Genomic DNA, 20,089 nt, shown 5'->3' with positions numbered 1-20,089 from the left:
CTCGTTCTTACGACCCGAAAGAAAACAAACACGCGGAGGAAAAAAGCTTATCTTCTTTTCCGACAGTCTTAACACTGAATAAAACTCATCAGACACGTTTTGTCTTGATTGTATTGCGACACTGACATTTGTTTCGCTGAAATGTTTCTTTTCTCTTTTGCATGCGAACCTGCCAATGGCCAGATTGATCATTGTGATTGTGATTGACTCCACAATATCAATGACCGCTCCACCGTGATTTGCTCAGGAAAAGGCGGCACATTCTGTGCACTACTTCGAGCTGATTGGACGATGCGACATTTCGCTTACGTCGTCACAATGGTATTATTAAGGACTATATGCACAAATCACTTCCGCATTTGACGTACGAGTGCACCCAACCTTCCGGTGCGGGGAGACTTCAGCGGAGCGCACTGTTGATGTGATGTAAAAATCTAAGCCTAAATCTTTAACCCACTGAAAAAGGACAGGAGTCGCTCCTTGCTTTAACACTACGTCTATCAGAATTTTAAAACTACTAATTAGATCACCCAGAGCCGTAATTTTAACGGCTTGAGCTCCGGTAATGATGTCATTGCTTACAATTATTATTACACGTAAATACAAGCCGTTTGAGTAGCTACTAAAGCTATTTTGTTTATTACATTTTTTATTTTATGTAAATGTAAATTATGTATCGTCATTTAAAATGGCATTGTCCTCATTTATCTGATGATGAAAAATGTATTTTCCGTCATTTGATTTAAGTTGTCCATCCGTGGCCTCGAACAAGACTTCCAAACGCCTTTTGAACTCAATGTGCCGTTGTCTGCTTTCACTCTCAAGCATGGAAGAAAATACGAAGTTTGGAACGACGTTTTTTCTGTTTGCGTTTGTTGGTGTGAGCGGAACCTTTGTTTCGTTAGCGCACTTTTCCACACGGACTTTGTTTTTTGCTGCGGTCCGCCCACTCCATCTGCTTCTTCCTCGGGCTCGCCTGGACCAATTTCTCGTATTTTTGTTGCCCTCTTTTGGGCTTTGTGTCGCTTCCAGCGGTTCTGAACTCGTTCGTTTTGATGGCGGGAGGAGGCGGAAGTAGTTTGTTTAGCGGCTTCCGGCTTTTGGGACTTTACTGCAACCACGTGCCGCACGTGCTCCGCTATCATCGCAAACACCGGGAGTTCTATCTGGTGACGTCAGTTGGGAAATGTTTGCACACTTACAACGTAAGGAAAGTTTTCACGCTAACCCCCTTGGTGTTTTTCTGACTTCCTTCTCTGCTTCCTACCGTCTTTCTTCAGTTCCTTCCTTTTTCATCCTGCTTCCTCCTCTTTTGCATTACATTCCCTCCATTGATTCATAACCACCCTCGATTTGTTCTCTCCTTTACAACTTTCAAATGTTCTGAAAATGTCGTAATGACCTCGTTTGCGTTCTGACACCATTTCTGCCCCCCCAGGTCAGTCGTTTGGGCATCGTGGCCATAAGTGAGTATTGTTTTTGTTTGGCTTGACGACAAAGTGAAGCGAGCCCCTTTGGCCCTGATTGGCTGACGTTCTGGGATGCGGTTGCCTAGGTAACAGCCTGCAGGATGACATCACATGCATGGCGGCAGACCGGATGTTGGCCTTCGCCGCCGCCGGCACGCTCGTGTACGCCTTCGCCAAGAACAAAGAGGTCGGGGGGAAGGGCGGGGCCTCGAGTGTGTGATGGGCGGGGCCTGGAATGTTCTCTGTGCCCAGGTGGTGATGCGCTACCGTGGGCACGAACAGGAAGTGCGCCTGCTGCTTCCTTTCGGCGACCAGCTGATCTCGTCCGACGGCGGCGGGCACGTCATCGTCTGGGACGTTCAAAGCGGCGGTGAGGGCGGAGCTTAGGGCCACACAGTGTGTGTGTTGTGTTTGTGTGTGCGCGCGCATGTAAGTGTAGGTTCGTGTGTTGGTCATGAGTGTATATATCTGTGTGTGTGCTTGTACGTACGCGTCTGTGATTATGAGTCCGTAAATAAACGTGTGTGTGTGTATGTGGTCGGCATGGTGTTTGTGACGCGTTCTGGTTTCCCCCGACAGACGTTTACCTGCAGCTGCACTTTGAGCCCGCCACCTTTGACGTGTCGGCCATGATGCACCCCAGCACGTACCTCAACAAAGTGCTGCTGGGAAGTTCCCAGGGTGCATTGCAGCTCTGGAACCTCAAGACCAGGTTAGCATGCTAGCACGCTAGCAGACGATCCAACCATACGAGCTGCAAATGAAAATCTGCAGTGTTGTCGGGCGCATTTGTGGCTCCTCCTTCAACCTTTTTGAACCAATCAAAACATTCCAACTGCAAAACATTTCCCACATTTTCACCTCAATTTTTCCACAGTAAATTTTCACATTTTGTCCAGTTTAAATTCCCCCCATGACGACATTCTACATCATTCCCTCCCCAATCAACATTTCTTGACTGATGCAAACGATGGCAAAATATTTTCCACATTCCACAATTGCATGTTTTTGGAATATTAAGACAAGCCACATAATTTCCTCCCCGTTGAAGGTGACGCGACTAATTCAAGCCCTTCCAACCAACGTCAACATTTTCAAATTCCCACAGTTGGAAATAATTGACATTTGTCCCGCCTCCATCAACATTTCATGACCGAATCAAAGCATGACAACAAACTATTTCCACATTCCGAGAATTTCTTGACTGCACAAAATCCAGTCAAATTGTCGATTTCAATGAATTAGTCCAGCCTATAAACTTTCTTTATTCTTCAACATTTCTCCACTGATTTAAAGCCTTCCAACCACGTTATATTTTCCACATTGCAAAATGTTTTCAGAGTTAACAAATGCGGGACATTTTTCCCACCTTGTCCAAGATTCCGCCTATCAATTATTCCATCGATTAAGCGAGTAAAAAAAAAAATCCAAAACTATAATATTAATAACCCTGGCGGAAACACCAAATATTTGTTCCGGGCTGCCGGCAACTTCGAGGTGGCGCAAATCTGTTTTTTAAAAATGATTAAAATAGCTTTGACGCCTGCATTTTTGCATCGACCATTTTTTGTGGTCAACCCGACCAAACCGGTGACATCATCATCATCATCATCATCATCATCATCATCATCATCAGCAAAGGAATGTGCCCTGACAGTCTCCAAAGTACTGAATCGAGTTGCTGACGATCATCACGCTAACTGAATTTTTTTTGTCTTCCTTGTTGTGTTGTTTTTGTGCGTTTGTGTTCCGGTTCCAGCAAGTTGTTGTACACGTTTGCCGGCTGGTCGGCAGGTGTCACTGTGCTGCAGCAGGTGAGTGTGTGCGCTTACTTCAAAATAATTTTGGGCGTACTCTTGCCATTCTTACCTCGGGAACTCCTTAAAGACGGTTGGAAAACCCTTTCAGGTGTTAGTTATTTTAAAATGTAAAAAAGTTGCAAATGTGTCCATTTAAACAACTCGACTCAAAATTAGTATTCATCATTTTTGGGGGACGATTATGTATTGTAATTGAATTTCGATGAATTGCACAGCCCGAATCCCCGCTGAAAAAAGCGAACTTAATGTTTGCATTGAAACGAGAGGTCAAATGAGCGAGCTCACTGCTGCTTGTTGTGGCGCAAAGTGGTACTGCACTGATGAGCCCAACTGCATTCACACACAAAAAACTCGTCGGCGGTTTAGCGGGCGTTCCAAGTACCGGCGAATTTTTGCCAATAGTGACGGGCAACCGTCAGTTTTGGCGGAAGTGAATGACCTCAAGTGACCTGGACAGAGCCCGGCGGTGGACGTGGTGGCCGTCGGCACGGCAACGGGCCGCATCATCGTTCACAACATCCGATTGGACGAGACGCTGATGGCGTTCACGCAGGACTGGGGACCAATCACGTCGCTGGCTTTCCGGACAGGTGTGTGCGTGTGCGCAGGTGTTACGGGCGCTGTTTGTATGCGTGACCTCTGACCCCGCCCACAGACGGGCCGCCCACGCTGGCGGCGGGAAGCCCACAAGGTCACGTGACCTTGTGGGACCTGGAGCGGCGGCAGCTGCTGGCTCAGCTCAGAGACGCCCACAAGACGGCGGTGAGCGCCAGCTTCGTGCACGGCGAGCCGCTTCTCATCACCACCGCCGGCGACAACGCCATCAAGGTCGTTGGCGCCGTCGCCACACTTCCTTCCCGCCGGCGGGACCTCCGATTGCCTCACACGCTTCCTTTGTGCTTTCTTCAGGTCTGGATCCTTGACCAGGAAGGGGGCGGGGCCAGGTTGCTGAGAAATCGCCAGGGTCACAGCGCCCCGCCCACCGCCATCTGTCACCATGGCGACGACGGGAAAAACATCCTCAGCGCAGGTGAGCTCGAATGAGGACGGCGGCGGCGTGCGGACGGCCAAACAAAATGTCTCTTCCCTTGCAGGTCAAGACGGGACACTGCAGTCTTTTTCCACCGTCCACGAACGGCTCCACAAGAACCTTGGACACGGTCTGACTCCGCCCACCCGCACCTCCGTCACCACCTGATTGCTTCTTCAACTGCGCTTTTGTGTTTAGGCTCCGTCAATAAAAAGAAAGAGCAGAAGAAGAAGAAGGGCTTGTCCTACGAGGAGCTGCGCTTGCCCGCCATCACCGCCTTCTCCTCCGGTTGGCGCTCGCACACGCGTACCCGCAAGAGTCGAGATGGCCGCCGCGACGTTTACCGCCTTTCTCGACAGCTGCGGCCCGCCAGTCGGACTGGGACGGCATCGTGGCGTGTCACCGCGGTCGCCTGGCGGCCACCACCTGGAACTTCCAGCGCTGCACCATGGGGGCGCACCACCTCAGACCACCGGGGGGCGGCGACACTTCCGTCGCTACGGTAACCAGGCCACTCGCCTTACAGCTGTGCGCTCCTGGCCCGTGCGCGCTAACGCCACTTCCTGTTTCCTGTCCCAGGCCGTGGACATCACTTCCTGTGGGAACTTTGCGCTTGTGGGGTCTTCGTGCGGCCGCGTCGACGTTTACAACCTGCAGTCGGGACTTCATCGCGGTTGCTATGGAGACGGGCAGAAAGGTGAAGCCGCCGTCGCCGCCGCTGCCGCCGGCTTCCATCTCCGGTTAACGCCGCCATTTTCCAAAAGCTCACAGCGGCGCCGTGCGAGGCGTGGCCAGCGACGCGCTCAATCAGCTGACTCTCACCGCCGCGTCCGATTGGCTGCTCAAGTTCTGGCGCTTCAAGAGCCGCAAACAGGAAGAGCGGTTGAAGCTCAATGCGGCGCCCGCTAGCATGAAGCTGCACAGGGACAGGTAGCTAACGGCTAGCGTGGAGCTAACGGCTAGCGTGGAGCTACACGACGAAAACACACTGACGGACGAGACGTCTTGTTTCTGTCAGCGGGATGCTGGCGCTCGCTCTGGATGACTTGACGCTGCTGATCGTCGACGTGGAAACCAAGCGAGTGGTCCGCAAGTTTGCCGGTCACCACGGCAACACCAACGACATGGTGAGTGACTCGCTGACAAACGAGGAACTGACGAGCATCCTTGCGGTCAGGCCGACATTTTCGAACGTGACGCCAACGATTCATTCACCAAACGTTTTGATACACGCCCGTGAGCATGCTAACAACAGCGCTAGTTAGCATGCTAATATAGATAGCGGGACCAATCGCAAGCGTGAGATTTCGGAGTCCCTGTTAGACAACAATCTGACGTCGAAACATCACGTCGACACTTTTAAGAACCGGTCGCTGACGTGCCAATCGTCTTTTGACCTTTTGTCAGACTTTCAGCCCCGACGGTCGCTGGTTGATCACCGGCGGGATGGACTGCACCATTCGCACGTGGGACGTCCCCTCCGGAAGGTGAGAGCCCAACTTGTCCTCCCGTGTCTTCCCGTGTCAACGTGTCGTCGCGTGTTCAGCCTGGTGGACTGCTTCCTGGTTTCCATGGCGCCGGTGGGCGTGTCCATGTCCCCCACGGGAGACTTCCTGGCGACGTCGCACGTGGACGGCCTCGGCGTTTGCTTGTGGTCAGTCGGCAAACGTTCACTTTCCCTTCTCGGCGTCGACTGCGGCCAATCACACAGCGGCTCTCCTCCTCAGGACCAATAAGAGCCTGTGCGGGCCGGTGGGGCTCCGCCCACTGCCGGCCGACTACCAGCCGGAGGCGGAGACTCTGCCGGGGGGAGGGGCGCCGGAGGCCGAGCGGGAAGCGACGTTGGAGGAGGAGCCCGACGAAGCGTACAGCTCGGCGGAGCAGTTGGGGGCGGAGCTTGTGACGCTGTCGCAGCTACCCGAGTCCAGATGGAAACATCTGCTGTGCCTGGACGCCATCAAGGTACGACCGTTTCGTGTCACGTGACCACGTTGCCTCGCGAGGTCGCGTGCAAGAGCACATGATCGTCACGTGATGAGCACGGGACACTTTTGAAAATAAATAAATAAATACATTCAGTTAGTTTAAAAATATTTGTACAGCAACTTTGTTAGCTTTTGTTTTTTTGCCAATCATCGTCACTGCTCATGACGTCGACTTCTCCAATAAATGACCTTCCTTCGATCAATACATTCAAAGAGCTCACGTATGATGATGAAGATGGAATTTTTTTGCTATAATCATTTGTTTTCGTTCGTTTATTTTCATATTATCATTATCATTTTGTTGGAAAGATATTTTTCAATTGACTTTTGATTTGTGAACTCTAACCTCGGTTGCGTCACCTGACACGCACACCATGTTGCCATGACGACGGTCTGTTTGCAGAGGAGGAACAAAGCGGCGGCTCCGCCCGTGTCCGGAGCGTCGGCGCCCTTCTTCCTGCCCACCGTGCCGGGCCTCACGCCGCGCTTCTCCGTACCGCGGCGGGAAACGCAGGTTAGCGTCGCGCCGCTTGCGCGTTGACGCGCAACAACATTCACAATGGTCGTATGAACAATGGTGTGCGTGTGTGCGTGCGTGCGCGTCAGTCAAAGGTGCTGAGCTGCGGTCTGCCATCTCAGAGGTCAAAGTTCAGCCGTGCTCTGGAGGAAGGTCTCGAAACGGAGTCATGTGAGCGCATTGACGCCAACGCCGTCCATCGGGATTCTATGTTGACGTTTGTTTTTTGCCGTCCATTCAGTCGCCGTTGCCGCGCGGCTGTTGAAAAGTTCGGGTCCGTCGGCCGTGTCCGCGGAGCTGGCCGGTCTGTCGCCGGAAGGGGGCGGAGCCGACAGCCTCCTGCTGGCCTTCATCGGCATGACGGACGGCATGCTGGCCAGTGGGCGGGACTTTGATCTGGCTCACGCCTACCTGTCGCTGTTTCTCAAGGTAACGCCGGGACAACTGTACTTGTTTTTTGTTTCGTGGACCTCCGTTCTGTCCAAATCCTTTTGTACTGCGTCGGCAATCGTTTGCGACTCCCCGATCGCCGTAGGTGGGAAATGACGACTCGAACCGTCCCTAATGGCTCGATTGATTTTGATTTGGATCTGCCCGTCAAGTTGAACCGCATTTTGCCATCCCGTTGACAGCTTCACCTGCGCTCGCTGGCTCAGGATGCCGTCGCCATGGAAGCGTTGGTCCGTCTCTCCTCGCGGCTGGAGGCGGGATGGGCGGAGCTGCGGGCGTCCTTCAATCAATCGCTTTGTTTGTTGGCGTACGCCAAGAGTGCACTTTTGTGAACACGCATGACCCGCTTTTGTACATGTCAATGTGCTGCTTTGTTTACAGTTATAAAAAGTTGCGTGTGACTTCATGCAACATGAATATTGTCTCGAAATAAAAGCTTTCATGTCTGGGGAAAGAAGTGGTTTGCTTTTCAGGAACAAAGTGAAGAAAAAGGCAGGTTTTATTTATAATTGGTTTGTAAGGAAAGGAAGGAAAACGGAGGGGAACTTGCAATTATTGGAACGACGAACACCGCAGTGACGAGGAGGAAGGTTGACACGAGCGCCATTTCCATTCGGGGGACACAAAAACACCCGCGTGTGTGTGTGCGTGAGATGATGCTAATTTCGCTTGATCCCGCGTTAACCCACTTAACGCACGCGCACACACATCCCTTGTGCGCGAGAGAAAAGCAAAGAGTTGGTTTGGAGTCAATAATTAAAATACACTCGTCCCGCCGGTAGGCCAAGACTTTTGAAGCCGAAAGGCCGCCATATTGCTCCTCCCAAGTACTACTACTGTACTGTATGTTAAGCGTTCTGTTATTGTAATGCAAAATTCCAGCCTTAGGGGGCGACAGAAGTTACAAACTCCAAACTTCCAATTGCTCCACTTGTTTTTTTTTCCGTCTTTGAAGCTCACTTCGACGTCTCGTTTTGGCTCGCAACACAAAAGCAAAAATTGAACAAGTTGTTATTCATAATGTATTGTAAATCATAGCCATCTTTTTTCTCTTTTTTTGACCCTCTTTGTGCTAAATTTAAGACGTCAAACACTTTGAGTCGCTCCGTGCGTGAAAATGATCAACATTGAACTCGTCCCAAAAAGATGCAATGCTGCCATCTGCTGGCCACAGTTAGTTTTTTGTTGTTTTTCCCTGCCAAATGATCAAACCGGAGCTGTCCAAACCCTTTTCTCGGCCCATTGAAATGAAAACAATTATTAGGATTCCTGCTGGCAACTTAATGGAGCCGTGACGTTGCGTGCGTGTTTCTCAGGTACTGCTGGCTTTTGTTTCGCCTCCGACAGCGACGAGCACGGCGCGCAATGGCGGACTCTTGTTGTGGAAAACATGGCAGATTTCCCTCTTTTGTGGCGTCAGGTGCGCTGGTGCACTTCCTGCAGCAGGTGGCGCGCGCGCTGTCCCGGGTCAGTCCAATGGCCGCCTTTGGCGTGTTGGTGGGCACCGCGTACCGGTTCGCCGTCACGTACGGCGCCGTGGCCGTCATGCAGGTGAGCAGGAAGCGCGTGCGCGTGTTCTCTCTCACAGTGCGTCTCTTTTTCTATTCTTCTGTTTTCTAGTTCCCTTCAGAAGACGGCCACAAGGGGGCGGCCGGCTCGCGAGTACCGATACCGTGAAATATGAAAACTGGTATCGGTACTCACGCATCCCTAACTTGTGTATAATCAACATTTTTTTTTTTTAATTCTCATGAATGTGAATAGCAGCAAAATGTAATTTATTGTGTCGACACATTTTCAAAATTTCAAACAAATGTCACTTCCAACTTCTAAATGGGTTGTTTGGTCCTTCAGCAAAACAAAATGATTTTTTTTTTTTTTAAGTGCACAAAATTTGGACAACAGTTAATAAAAAAAAAGAAAGAAAATATGTCATTTTGAGAACATTTCTCAAAAGTCGGCTTAGGACTATATTTTGAAAACAAATGTGAGTGATATTTTGATTATTGAATGTTTTGCAACCTTTTATGTATCCAAGGCACATATTTCACGTTTGAAAATAATAATAATAATAATCTTACGGCACACCAGTTGGCAAAATGATTTACAAAAAGTCCTTCTGCATCTTCATTTTGTGCTTTCTTTTGTTTCGTGGAAGAACATTTGAGTTCTGCCTGCAACATGTGCTTGATAGAGATCAATCAACAACGAATGTTTTAGTTTTAGTTTTAATGCTCAGACACTCACACATTCCCGCCATCCCATGTCTTATGTTTGTCGGGAACGCATGCGCGCGCGCGCGCCCGGCAGCCTCCTCCCTACGCGCACGCCCACACCGCAAACTCTGGAATGTGGCTTTTTTTGGACCCGGCCGCACACACACACACAAATCTTGTGTAATTCAGTGTCAAATGATCTTTTCCAGGTTTTCTTCTTTTTTTTTTCTCCACCATTTTGTGCATTTTCATACTCTCAAGACAATTCGATTGACCGGAAAAAGCGGTTAAGAAAATGAATGCTTTTCATGCAATTTCAGAGTTCAATGAAAGTCAAACTCCTTTTTCAGATCAACTGCAAAAGATGACATGACGCGACTCCGCCGCTTCATTGGAAAGCAGCGCTTTAAAAATGCAGATTTTTATAAAAAAAAAAAAAAAAATAATAATAATAATAATAATAATAATAAAAATGCAGATTTCTTAAAGAGTTTGTATATATTTGTTACCGTTACAACAATAATGACCTTCAAACACCGCAACGCAAAAATAGGCAAAACAAATCTGCAGATTTGAAAGTGAAACAAACACCGTTTGCCTGTAATTCATATCTTTATTATTGTTATTTTAAGAGGCCAACAAGTTATTCCATCCATTATATTGTGTGTGTGTGCGTTTTTTGAAATGATTTAATCGGCCAATGAATCCGCGATTGTTATTTTAAACATCAGAATTGGCCTGAGCCTTCAAACTAAATCCACGTGGGGGGGGGGGGGGCGTCCCTTGTTCCAATTAAGAGCAGCGCCTTCTCCAGGTGTGCTAAATATGAAAAGAAGTCAGAAATGACAAAAATATTTGCAACGAGAGACTTTTCTGCTCTGTGACAACGAGGCACTCTAAAGCTTCGTTGTCAGCGAACTATCGGAAAGAAAGAAGAATTTTTGGCAACCGCTGAGACCAACAAAGACACTCGAGTAACGGAGGATTTCATAAAAATAAAAAATTAAAATCTTTTATCGCGTAGCGCAAGAGCAACGTGTCATTGTCCATGGACTAGCACTCTCTTTGCCCTCACTAGTAACAGTTACAGGATAACTAAATGTAACTAGTGCTCCTGACACTCATTTCAAGGTCACTAGTAGCATGCAGTGGTTAACTAGTGCACCGTTTAGTTACACTCGTTACAAGCAGCTGTGCGACTGATTTGCATTACTCGCGAGGCCGAAGCGCAGGCAACTAGTAAGGCAACTAGTAAGTTGACTAGTTGCCTCTGGGAAGAGGAGGCCCAACGCTTGCTCTCCTGCACTGAGCAAAACAGGAAGCGTTGGTCAGAATTCGGCGAGCTGGAATGTCGCGCATGTGTCCACATTGCGGTGCGGGTCCGAGTCACCCACCACAGCTTCAAAGTCAAGACAGGAAGGGAGAATGACGTCAGCATGCCGAGCGTGCTTTGCTGTATGGACACGTTGAAATGTCAACCAAAAGACAAAACAGTCGCCATTTGATGACATCACAATGGCTGCTTTGTCTTCTTCCAGGCGTCTTCACTTGCACAAGCACGCAATTGAATTTGCACAATCCGCCTCTCTCTGTGTGCGCGTGTGCGTGCGCGTGCGCGCGCGCCATGTCACAGACATTTTCATATCTCCATCAACTGGATCCCAGAATTATGAACGCTGATGACGACTGATTTCTCACAATCATTTGGAAACACATCAATATAATATGCGAGACTTTGCCACTTTGTACATTTTCAAGCAATCCCTTTGACAACATTCCTAGAAAATCACAATGCCCCACCTATCACTGGTAAGCTTTTTTTTTACAGGCCTGCAGGCACTGGATTGCTGTGATTTTGGACTGTCCCTGAAGGCAGCACTAAACACGAAGAAAGATGCAACTTGGGCTTTGCTTACTGAAATTGCTGCACGCAAGTTTGGGTCAACATAACAAAACCAAAACAAGCAATTGGAATAGTCCATTAGGCGGGTTTGCATTGTGGAATTTCAATCAGCACCAGAACCTTCCAAAGCCAGGAAGAACTTCTACAATCAAGCAGCAGGGAGCAGAAGATGGCGATTAAATAAAGAGAGAAGCACAACAACAACAACAACAACAACAACAACAACAACAACAACAACAACAACAACAACAACAACAAAATGGAGGGAGACCACACGAGGAGCTGCAACAATGTTCAAATTGCATCTTTTCAAAATAAGAGCACGATATGTTTGTTGTATTGTTCTGCAGAATATGCACAACTGTCACCAACAACTCATAATGAGAAGTGTCGGCGTCGACAGGAAAAAGGATTGAGCGTTCTTACTTATTATTATTAGTATGCTTAGAAATTCTACAGCGTTATAAGGAAGGAATGAAAAAAAACAACTTCTTCCTCGTCCTTTTTGAAAATGTACAAGAATAAATAAATAAAAACTTTCTTAGTTGCTTTTTTTTTTGTTTAGCCTTTTGAATGGTGTTATGTCATTTTCATCAAATAAATCATTGTTTCGTAGATGGATGGACGACAGCCAGCCAGATAGCCCCTCCCCCTAAGGAGGCGCTCGTGCACGTCGCATGCGCGTGCCCGCCGTCGCTCCCTGCTGGCAGTTTGGTCGCGACTCGCGGATGAAGAAGATGACGAGCAACTTTGTCAAGTGAAGCAAAACAAGAAGAAGAAGAGGAAAGCCGACAGGTTCGAGTTGCGTCGTCACGCACGCGCCTCGCATCGTCGCAGCTGATTGGACGTCGGCGCTCAGGTACGTGACGTCTCAGAACCGAACTTGAGCGCCGCTCGGGTTCGACGGAGCCACAAAACAAAAGGAGGTCATTCGTGCGGCCAAGGTCACTTTTTTGTTTTGTTTTACGAGGCAAAAGTTTGACGCGCGTGCGTGCCAGATGATATTTGTGCGTGTGCGTGTCAGACCTTTGCGTCATGATGTCTTCGCCCACTCTCTTCCTATTGGTTGTCTGGCGAATTGTGGGCGTGGCCTAACCTGCCACTTTTGATCCCCAAAGAGTGTTTTTACGTTTATTGAGAATCTGCGATGTTGATTTTGACTTTGTGATTTGATTTGACCTTGTGCTTCCGGTGCGCACAGGAAGTGACCGTTGCACGCCGATTGGACACAAGATGGCGCCGTGCGGCCGCCTGCTGCTGCTGCCGCCATTGGTGCTCCTGTTTCTACTTCCTGCGGCGCGGCCACGCCCCTCCACCAATGACCACCGCTTAGCCGCAGGTGAGTTTGTTTTAAAGGTGGCGACCAGTCCTTCGTTTGTCTCCATGTGTGCCCTGAAAATGTGTGGCGACCAGTCCAGGGATTGGTTGGTTGCAGGCCTACAAAATGTGATCGAGTTTTGGAGAATTCTTTGTCAGAGGGGCGTCGGCCTGCCGGGACTTCCTGTCCTGACACATGAACAATGCATGCGTGTGTGTGTGATGCACGTGTGCGTGTGTGTGCGCGCGCCTCGTTCTCCTTTTTGAGAGCGAAGACGCCTTATGAGCAACGATTGGTCATCACAGTCCAATGAGAAAAGCAGACCAAAGGTCAACCTGGAGTTTGTCCTTTCAGTTGTTGTGGCCAGCGTATCGTCTGAGGATGAGGATGATGAAGATGAAGATGAAGACGAATCGTCATCGGAGGAAAACAAGCACGTTGACGATGTGACAAACAGCCAACAAGACAAACAACGTGAGTCAACAATTTCACTCAAAAATATGTTTAAAACCTTTGTTTAAATTGTTTTTTCAAAATTTGCCCCTTAAGTGAAATCATTGATTTGCAAAGAATTAATTTTTTTCAAGGAGATCCTGTTATCTTTTCTCCCGATTAGCGTCGTCGTTAGCGTCTGCCCCCGGCTGGTCGTCTCCGGGCAAGATGGAGACGCTTTACGTCCGTCCCCAATACCACGGGGTGAATTTCCGTTGCCGGGCGACGGGAAGCCCCGCCCCCACGCTGGACTGGTACAAGAACGGAAACGATGTCAGGCGACTGCAAAGGCTCGGCGGCTTCAAGGTGCGTCGCCGCCCGCTCGTCTGAATATACGACTGGATAGCCCGTCCACGCCCCCGCAGGCCGTTGAAGTCACAGGGCGGCCATCTTGCTCCTCCCATCTCGCGAGCAGACTACTCTATAAACTATACGCAAACGTACAGATGAGACATAAGACATATCGGGACGGTGGTCGCTATTTTTTAACAAGTAAATAAAAAAAAAGAACAAGTGGACGCTAAGTGCTACTTTGAAGAGCCCTTTTTCTTTTATCGCTCAGTTCCTTAGACCTCAATGTTAATTACTCTTACATCATTAAGCATATCGTTAAGCCTGCATTTGAGGCAAGTTGTAAAATGTCTGAAGTCCTCTTGTTTATGTAGAACAAATTGAAAACTTGATAAATCGTGCTGTTTCTACAAAGTACTCAAATGTTCGTATGGCGAGAAACGTTTCTTGGGAGGAGCAATATGGCGTCCTCGCGGCTTCAAAGGTCTTATCGGCTATGCAGTCATATATTCAGATCGCGGCGCGGCCCGGTGGCCGACCCGCTGACTGACTGACTTCAGATCAGGCAACGCGCGTGGACGCTCTCCCTGGAGACGCTGGTGCCGGAAGACGAAGGAAACTACACGTGCGTGGCCCACAACACGCACGGACGCATCCAACGCCACTTCCTGCTGGATGTCGTGGGTAAGATCACATGACCGCCACCGCGATCATGTGAGCACGTGTCCAAGTAACGCCGACGCGGCTGTCCGTCCTCAGAGCGCTCCAATGACAGGCCCCGCCTCAAGGCCGGCCTCCCGGCCAATCAGACGGCGGCGGCGGGCGACCGCGTGCACTTCACGTGTAGCGTGTCCAGCGACTTGCAGCCTTTCGTGCAGTGGATCAAAGTGGACAACGCCAGCCGCCGCGTCGGACCCCACCAGCGCCCCAATGGCACCGTTGTCAAGGTGTGACGTGCGCACGATGGCGCCCCCTGGTGCCCAAACATCGCCATATTCGGTTCGCCGTATAAAAAAGCAAAAACAAACCCCCCCAAAAAAGAGCTCATGTTATGTTTTTGTACATAAATGAAAAGCAGTGATGGAGAAATCCTGAAAAGAATCCTGAAAAGAATCCTGAAAAGAATCCTGGTCAGTCCGTCGTTGACAATGTTGTGTTTGACCGAAGTGGGCCAAATGTCATGTTTTGGTTGATTTTGACAAAGATGAACAAATATTTGCTGGTATTTATTTGTAGGCGCGATAACTGCCACACAACATTCCTAATTCAAATTAAACTGCACTGATAAATTAACCACCAGAGGGAGCCAGAACAGCACAAATGGAATTTGACAATATTGTGGCAATTTGAATATCGCGATATCACGATATTGCTCTTATCGTTTCATCCCTACTTTTTAGTAGCTTCTATTTTTGGGAGTTGACGTCTTGAAAAGTCTTTTTGCTCTAATTATAGTCGGTTTTAATGATTTTTAAAGCATCAAATGTAGTTTCGGTTATCATTTTTTGAGAAGCGCTCACATTTGTATTTGGTTCATGAAAAAATTCTCATTTGAGTTTTTATTTATTTGTTTTGTTTTGTGCAACCGAGCTGAGGTTGTTTGTGTTTGTGTTGTTTGAGGGGGCGTCGGACGAAGACCCGCAGATCCTGACGCTGACCAACGTGAGCGCCGCCGACGCCGGCGAGTACGCGTGCGTGGCCGAGACCAACGCGGGCGTGGCGCACCGCTCGGCCTGGCTCGCCGTGGCGGAGGGTAAGCGGCGCGGCCTTGGGCTTCCGCGACGTCTTTCTTCGTCATCTTGCTCCTTTTCTGGCTCCTCCCCTTTCCGTTTGTCTTCCGCTTCCTCGGTGCGCTGATGACAAGATGGGATGGAGGATCAAAACTGCCAAAATTAAAAAAGAATGAATGAATACAAGTGAAAAAATAATAAATAAATAAAAATTAATACAAAAAAGATATGTAATTGGAAATAAAAAATACATAAATAAAGTAAAAATAAATACAACAATTAAAAACAAGATTCAAAAAATAAAATAAATCATAACGAAATAAAAAATTTATATAAGGATAAATGTGCAAATAGATACAAAAATAAATACATAAATAAACTTCGCTGACCTGCTCACTCGACCAATGAAAGGCAGTTTGCAACACGCTTAGGACCGCCCCCTCATTTGAATACAATTTTGGCCTGCCAGAGCATCTGCCGCATGAAATAAATAAATACATGTGAGAGCAGAACCTTTTTATTTATTATTTAATTCTATTTATATATTTGTATTTATTTTTAGAATCTCATTTTTTTCCTTTTATTGTTTGTTGTTTTGATTTCCATTTATGTTTTTTTTTATTGCATTTAATTTTTGAATCATATTTTTTACATCCGTTTATATTTTTCACGTTTGGTCACTTATTCATTTCACATTTTTTGTCCGTTTGCGCTCCTCCTCCCCGCATGCTTGTGATATGTGTTGCGTTCCCAAGGCCCGCCCCCCGGCCCGCCTCCTCCTCACGGCTACGCTCAGATCTTCTTCTACTGCGTGGGCTTCTTCTTGGCGGCCACGCTGACGTTCGCCGTCGTCATCTGTAAGCTGTGCGCCGCCCCCAGGAAGGGCGCCGCCCCCGCCGGCCAGCTGGCCGTCCACAAGCTCGCCAAGAGCGTGGCGCTCAAGAGACAGGTGACGACGCTTTCAAGTGCAGATTTTTGCTGTAAATTCATCTCTGGTACACATTTTGAGCTCAACCAATCAGAGGGCGTAGCAGAAAAATGATTTGTGAAGGCGCAGAGCGGTGAATGTCCAATTTTAAAAAAGAAACCACGATTTAATTTAAAGGCCGTGGGCAGATTACGTTTAACATGGCAACACATAAGAGCGGGAAAAAAAAAAAGATCCCGCAACAACCGATACTAACCTCCGACCGCGTCCCTCGCAGGTGTCGCTGGCGTCTTCGTCGCCCGGCCTCTCCAAGAAGTCTTCCGTGTGTCCGTCCTGTCCCTCCCGCGGGAACTCCGCTGTCATGGCCGCCGTGTCCGCCGACGACCAGATGCCGTGCGACCTTCAGTGGGAACTTCCCCGTGACAGGCGAGTGCGGCGTTTGCGCGAGTCTTCTCGGGGAACCGCGGCACATTACAAACACGTGTTAGCATTAGCATGTTAGCTTTATTGAAGACTCAACAAGAATGTTGTCTGTCGCGGGTGCCCGACGACCACGAGATTCATTAAAATAGCCTGATATGCGGTCAAAATTTTAAAATGAATACATGAATAAGCAAATAAATGGGACGGGACATTGTGATTTCCTAGATTGATTAGAAAAATTGAACACTTGAGAGAGATTTGTATTCCATATTGAGATGGATCCGTTTCCTAATTGTTGTGAGAAGTCGTGCAAATGAGCAAATGCGTTGTTTGTGGTTCGAATCCTCAGGCTGACGCTGGGCAAGCCGCTGGGCGAGGGCTGCTTCGGACAGGTGGCCTTGGCGGAGGTGCTCGGTCTGGACAAGGAGCGTCCGGCGTGCGTCACCAAGGTGGCGGTGAAGATGCTGAAAGGTGAGCGCTCGCTCGCTCGCTATCTCGCTCGCTCGCTTTTCCTCCTGTCGCTCGTGCTCCCGGTCTGACGTGCGCTTCCCGTGGCGAGCAGCGGACGCCGGCGACAAGGACCTGATGGACCTCATCTCGGAGATGGAGATGATGAAGACCATCGGTCGCCACAAGAACATCATCAACCTGATTGGCGCCTGCACGCGCGGCGGTGAGACAAAATATCCTCCACTCTAAAAAAAGAATCGGGTTGAGAATGGACCAATTCGCGACTTGGTTTAATTTGACCCAACTCAACAAAATACATTCAAAAAGCATCATTTTGTTTCAACAAACGCAAAACATTGGCTCATTCCGTACAAAAGAACAACCTAAAAATTATTGGATTCTTTTGTTTAAAATTGCCTAAAAAATTGGGCTTTTTTAAAGGATCCTTATGTTTAAAACAATCCAAAAAATTGGCTCCTTTTATTCAAAACAATGCAAAAAAAACAAAACAGGTCCTTTTGTTTAAAAACAACACTAAAAATTGGGCCATTTTATACCAAAAATTACATTAAAATTATTATTTTTTTGTTTAAAACAACTCCCCAAAATTGGGTCGTTTTATGCAACAAAAAAAAGGAAATTGGGTTATTGGATGAAAAACAAGTTTTTTTTGTTTTTTTTTAATACAACCCCAAAATGGTGGTCGTTTTGTGCAAAAAAATTAATTTTAAAAATTTGGCTCATTTGATTTAAAACAACCCAGAAATTTGCCTCAAATTGCCCCAAGTAGAGGACGGGTCCATTTTTGACCCAAATTGAGTTATTTTGAACCCAAGTGTTTTTTTTTTAGTGTGTCAAGTCAAGTACAAAAACGTCTTTGCAGGATTTAAGGACATTGGACAGTATTTGTACTTGACTTGACGCATTTTGTCGCACGGCACCGCCGTCGACGCGACGCCGTCGACGTGACGCCACCTGACAACGACTCGGGTCCTCGTGAGCCCGGGTGACGTGTGTGTGTTTTGTGCCGTTTGGGTCGGGCAGGGCCGCTGTACGTGGTGGTGGAGTTCGCCGCCCGGGGCAACCTCAGGACGTATCTGCGCTCGCGCCGCCCGTCCGACTCGGAGTACTGGCGCCGGTCGGCGGCCGAGGCGTCGCGGGGCGGCGTGGATCTCCAAGAACTGGTGTCGGCGGCGTACCAGGTGGGCCGAGGAATGGCGTACCTGGCGTCAAAGAAGGTGATTGGATGACAAACATTTCAGCAGCAACACTTTAGAAGCTAAAAGTTCTTGTCAAGTCTTGCTTTTGGTCCAGTGGACTTTCCCCGTTAACGAAAACGAGCGCGTGTCTGCCGGTTCTCCTTCAGTGCGTCCACAGAGACTTGGCGGCCCGCAACGTTCTGGTCACGCACGACCTGGTCATCAAAATCGCAGACTTCGGCCTGGCCAGGGACGTGCACCACGTGGACTACTACAAGAAGACCACCAATGTGAGAAGTCCACCACACACACACAGCAAGTCCAGAACATTCCTAACCAGGACAGTCTTGATCAGACGAGAACAGACCACCAGCAATCCAAACCGGAACAGTCTAGAACGGTCCAGAACCAAACATTCCAGTCCAGTCCAGAACAGAAGAGAACAAAACAAACAATTGAAACCAGAAGTGAACGACAGTCGGTCGGAACCGGATCAGAGACCGGAACAATGAAGATCCCACACAAAAGCACTCTGGAACAGAAGAGTCCAGATCAGATCAGACCAGAACACAAACCGGACCAGACCACATTTGTTGTGTTTGTGTTGTCCAGGGTCCGTTGCCGGTCAAGTGGATGGCGCCCGAAGCTTTATTTGACCGCGTCTACACGCACCAAAGTGACGTGTGAGTCCAGCGTTAGCCACATTAGCATGTTAGCACGCGCGACCATTCGAAAGCCTTTGAGACGCGTGGCCGGACGTACTTTTGGTTTGGTGGTTGTGCGTCAGGTGGTCTTTCGGCGTCCTGCTGTGGGAAATTTTCACGCTGGGAGCGTCGCCGTATCCCGGCATTCCCGTGGAGGATCTCTTCAAACTTCTGAAGGAAGGTCACCGCATGGACAAACCAAACGGCTGCACGCAAGAGATGTGAGTAGCGCGCGCGGGCGGGTCGAAGGTTTTTCAAACTTTGAATTCACTTTGGCAAAAATGGGCGTGAAACATTGATGCTTTCTTGTCGAGTCAGCAATTACAAATGTCAGCCACACACACACACACACACACGTAGTGCTCTGTATTGTACATAAATGTTGTGGCTAAAAGCGCTTCCTGTGTTGTGCTAGCTACGTGATGATGCAACAGTGCTGGCACGCCGTCCCGTCGCGCCGGCCCACCTTCCCGACCCTCGTTCTGCGTTTGGACGCGGTGCTAACCGCGCTGGCCAAGCAGGTAACCGCCGCCGCTACAGCTAGTGATGCTAGCGTCGCGACGCGCAAGCGGCTAACGCTGCACAGCGCCATCTAGTGATAGCATTGCTAATGCACTAGCCATAATAATAATAATGCTTTGCTCAGTAACATTACTGATTGAAGAGCTAATGCTGCCAACATTGCTAATGGTTAGCAGCTAAAGTTGCTAACTAACAGCATCGCAGCTGTACTTCCCTTTCTGTTGTTGCTGCATTGTTAGCTTGTTAGCATTTAGCATCTTCATAATGACTTTGTCCCCAGGACTACCTGGACTTGTCCGCCCCCCTCGTCCAGATCCAGATTCCTCCAATGGGCTCCTCCCCCTCGACTAACCCCTCGTAGACACGCTCGTGGTTCATCGTCATCATGGCCGTTCAGGAGGCGGAGCTTCAAAGCCGGAAGGTGATGCGCCATTTCTTGTTTATAACGTGTGTAAATATTGTCAATAATTGTGAATATGAACAAAAAACATTACTGGATGAAATGTTTTGGAAGAATTTCAAGTTGCAACGATGTAAATAATCAAACCAAGTAAAAGTCGCGCCTTCGTTGTGTGTGATTGTTAGAATGTTTTTCGGTGTTGTTTTTTTTTGGTTTGTGCTAAGATGTGATGAATGTAGAAA

General features: G+C 48.5%; 2 protein-coding genes and 1 long non-coding RNA gene across 7 annotated transcripts; 2 read left to right on the top strand and 1 right to left on the bottom strand.

Annotated features, from left to right (window-relative positions):
* Positions 1-869: 869 nt before the first annotated feature.
* Positions 870-12,154, top strand: LOC147161380 (WD repeat-containing protein 36-like). 5 transcript variants are annotated; one of them, XM_086097492.1, is made up of 23 exons: positions 870-1,205; positions 1,439-1,466; positions 1,556-1,656; positions 1,722-1,839; positions 2,049-2,181; positions 3,229-3,283; positions 3,747-3,879; positions 3,945-4,117; positions 4,199-4,319; positions 4,384-4,449; positions 4,518-4,607; positions 4,679-4,821; positions 4,899-5,016; positions 5,084-5,249; positions 5,338-5,446; positions 5,727-5,806; positions 5,866-5,973; positions 6,047-6,281; positions 6,708-6,818; positions 6,911-6,992; positions 7,063-7,250; positions 8,619-8,822; positions 12,007-12,154. In XM_086097492.1, exons 1-23 carry the CDS (start codon positions 1,056-1,058, stop codon positions 12,031-12,033), a joined length of 2,739 nt encoding a protein of 912 aa, XP_085953618.1. In that variant the 5' UTR covers positions 870-1,055; the 3' UTR covers positions 12,034-12,154. The 5 variants fall into 5 exon arrangements, with proteins under 5 accessions (XP_085953618.1, XP_085953617.1, XP_085953616.1 ...); XM_086097491.1 differs by lacking the exon at positions 12,007-12,154 and adding an exon at positions 11,316-11,748; XM_086097490.1 differs by lacking the exon at positions 12,007-12,154 and adding an exon at positions 8,892-9,149.
* On the top strand, positions 12,102-20,007 carry LOC147161378 (fibroblast growth factor receptor 1-A-like). Its single transcript, XM_086097496.1, has 17 exons — positions 12,102-12,249; positions 12,592-12,729; positions 13,063-13,182; positions 13,325-13,506; positions 14,052-14,175; positions 14,251-14,438; positions 15,112-15,244; positions 15,977-16,170; positions 16,427-16,575; positions 16,922-17,043; positions 17,135-17,245; positions 18,067-18,260; positions 18,389-18,511; positions 18,834-18,904; positions 19,009-19,146; positions 19,341-19,446; positions 19,728-20,007. The coding sequence occupies exons 2-17, from the start codon at positions 12,624-12,626 to the stop codon at positions 19,806-19,808; spliced, it is 2,142 nt and encodes a 713-aa protein (XP_085953622.1). The 5' UTR covers positions 12,102-12,249; positions 12,592-12,623; the 3' UTR covers positions 19,809-20,007.
* Positions 17,734-19,927, bottom strand: LOC147161379 (uncharacterized). Its single transcript, XR_015097306.1, has 3 exons — positions 19,734-19,927; positions 18,559-19,131; positions 17,734-18,492 (listed from the first exon to the last, which is right to left on the bottom strand). It is a non-coding gene; the product is annotated as an uncharacterized LOC147161379 (long non-coding RNA).
* Positions 20,008-20,089: the final 82 nt, after the last annotated feature.

The sequence above is a fragment of the Leptonotus elevatus genome, chromosome 15 (assembly GCF_054856555.1).
Source record: "Leptonotus elevatus isolate MCC_2025b chromosome 15, RoL_Lele_1.0, whole genome shotgun sequence".
Classification (NCBI taxonomy): domain Eukaryota; kingdom Metazoa; phylum Chordata; class Actinopteri; order Syngnathiformes; family Syngnathidae; genus Leptonotus; species Leptonotus elevatus.
This window is presented reverse-complemented; position numbering and strand designations above follow the sequence as displayed.

What these genes read in the sequence shown, in the direction of transcription:
- LOC147161378 (XM_086097496.1), top strand. Translation starts at nt 12,624, where the DNA reads ATGGCGCCGTGCGGCCGCCTGCTGCTGCTGCCGCCATTGGTGCTCCTG. An exon ending in TGACCACCGCTTAGCCGCAG is followed by an intron (nt 12,730 to 13,062) that starts GTGAGTTTGTTT and finishes TTGTCCTTTCAG; the next exon opens with TTGTTGTGGCCAGCGTATCG. An exon ending in TACACGCACCAAAGTGACGT is followed by an intron (nt 18,905 to 19,008) that starts GTGAGTCCAGCG and finishes GTTGTGCGTCAG; the next exon opens with GTGGTCTTTCGGCGTCCTGC.
- LOC147161380 (XM_086097490.1), top strand. Translation starts at nt 1,056, where the DNA reads ATGGCGGGAGGAGGCGGAAGTAGTTTGTTTAGCGGCTTCCGGCTTTTG. An exon ending in GTGTCACTGTGCTGCAGCAG is followed by an intron (nt 3,284 to 3,746) that starts GTGAGTGTGTGC and finishes TGACCTGGACAG; the next exon opens with AGCCCGGCGGTGGACGTGGT. An exon ending in AGGTCTCGAAACGGAGTCAT is followed by an intron (nt 6,993 to 7,062) that starts GTGAGCGCATTG and finishes CCGTCCATTCAG; the next exon opens with TCGCCGTTGCCGCGCGGCTG.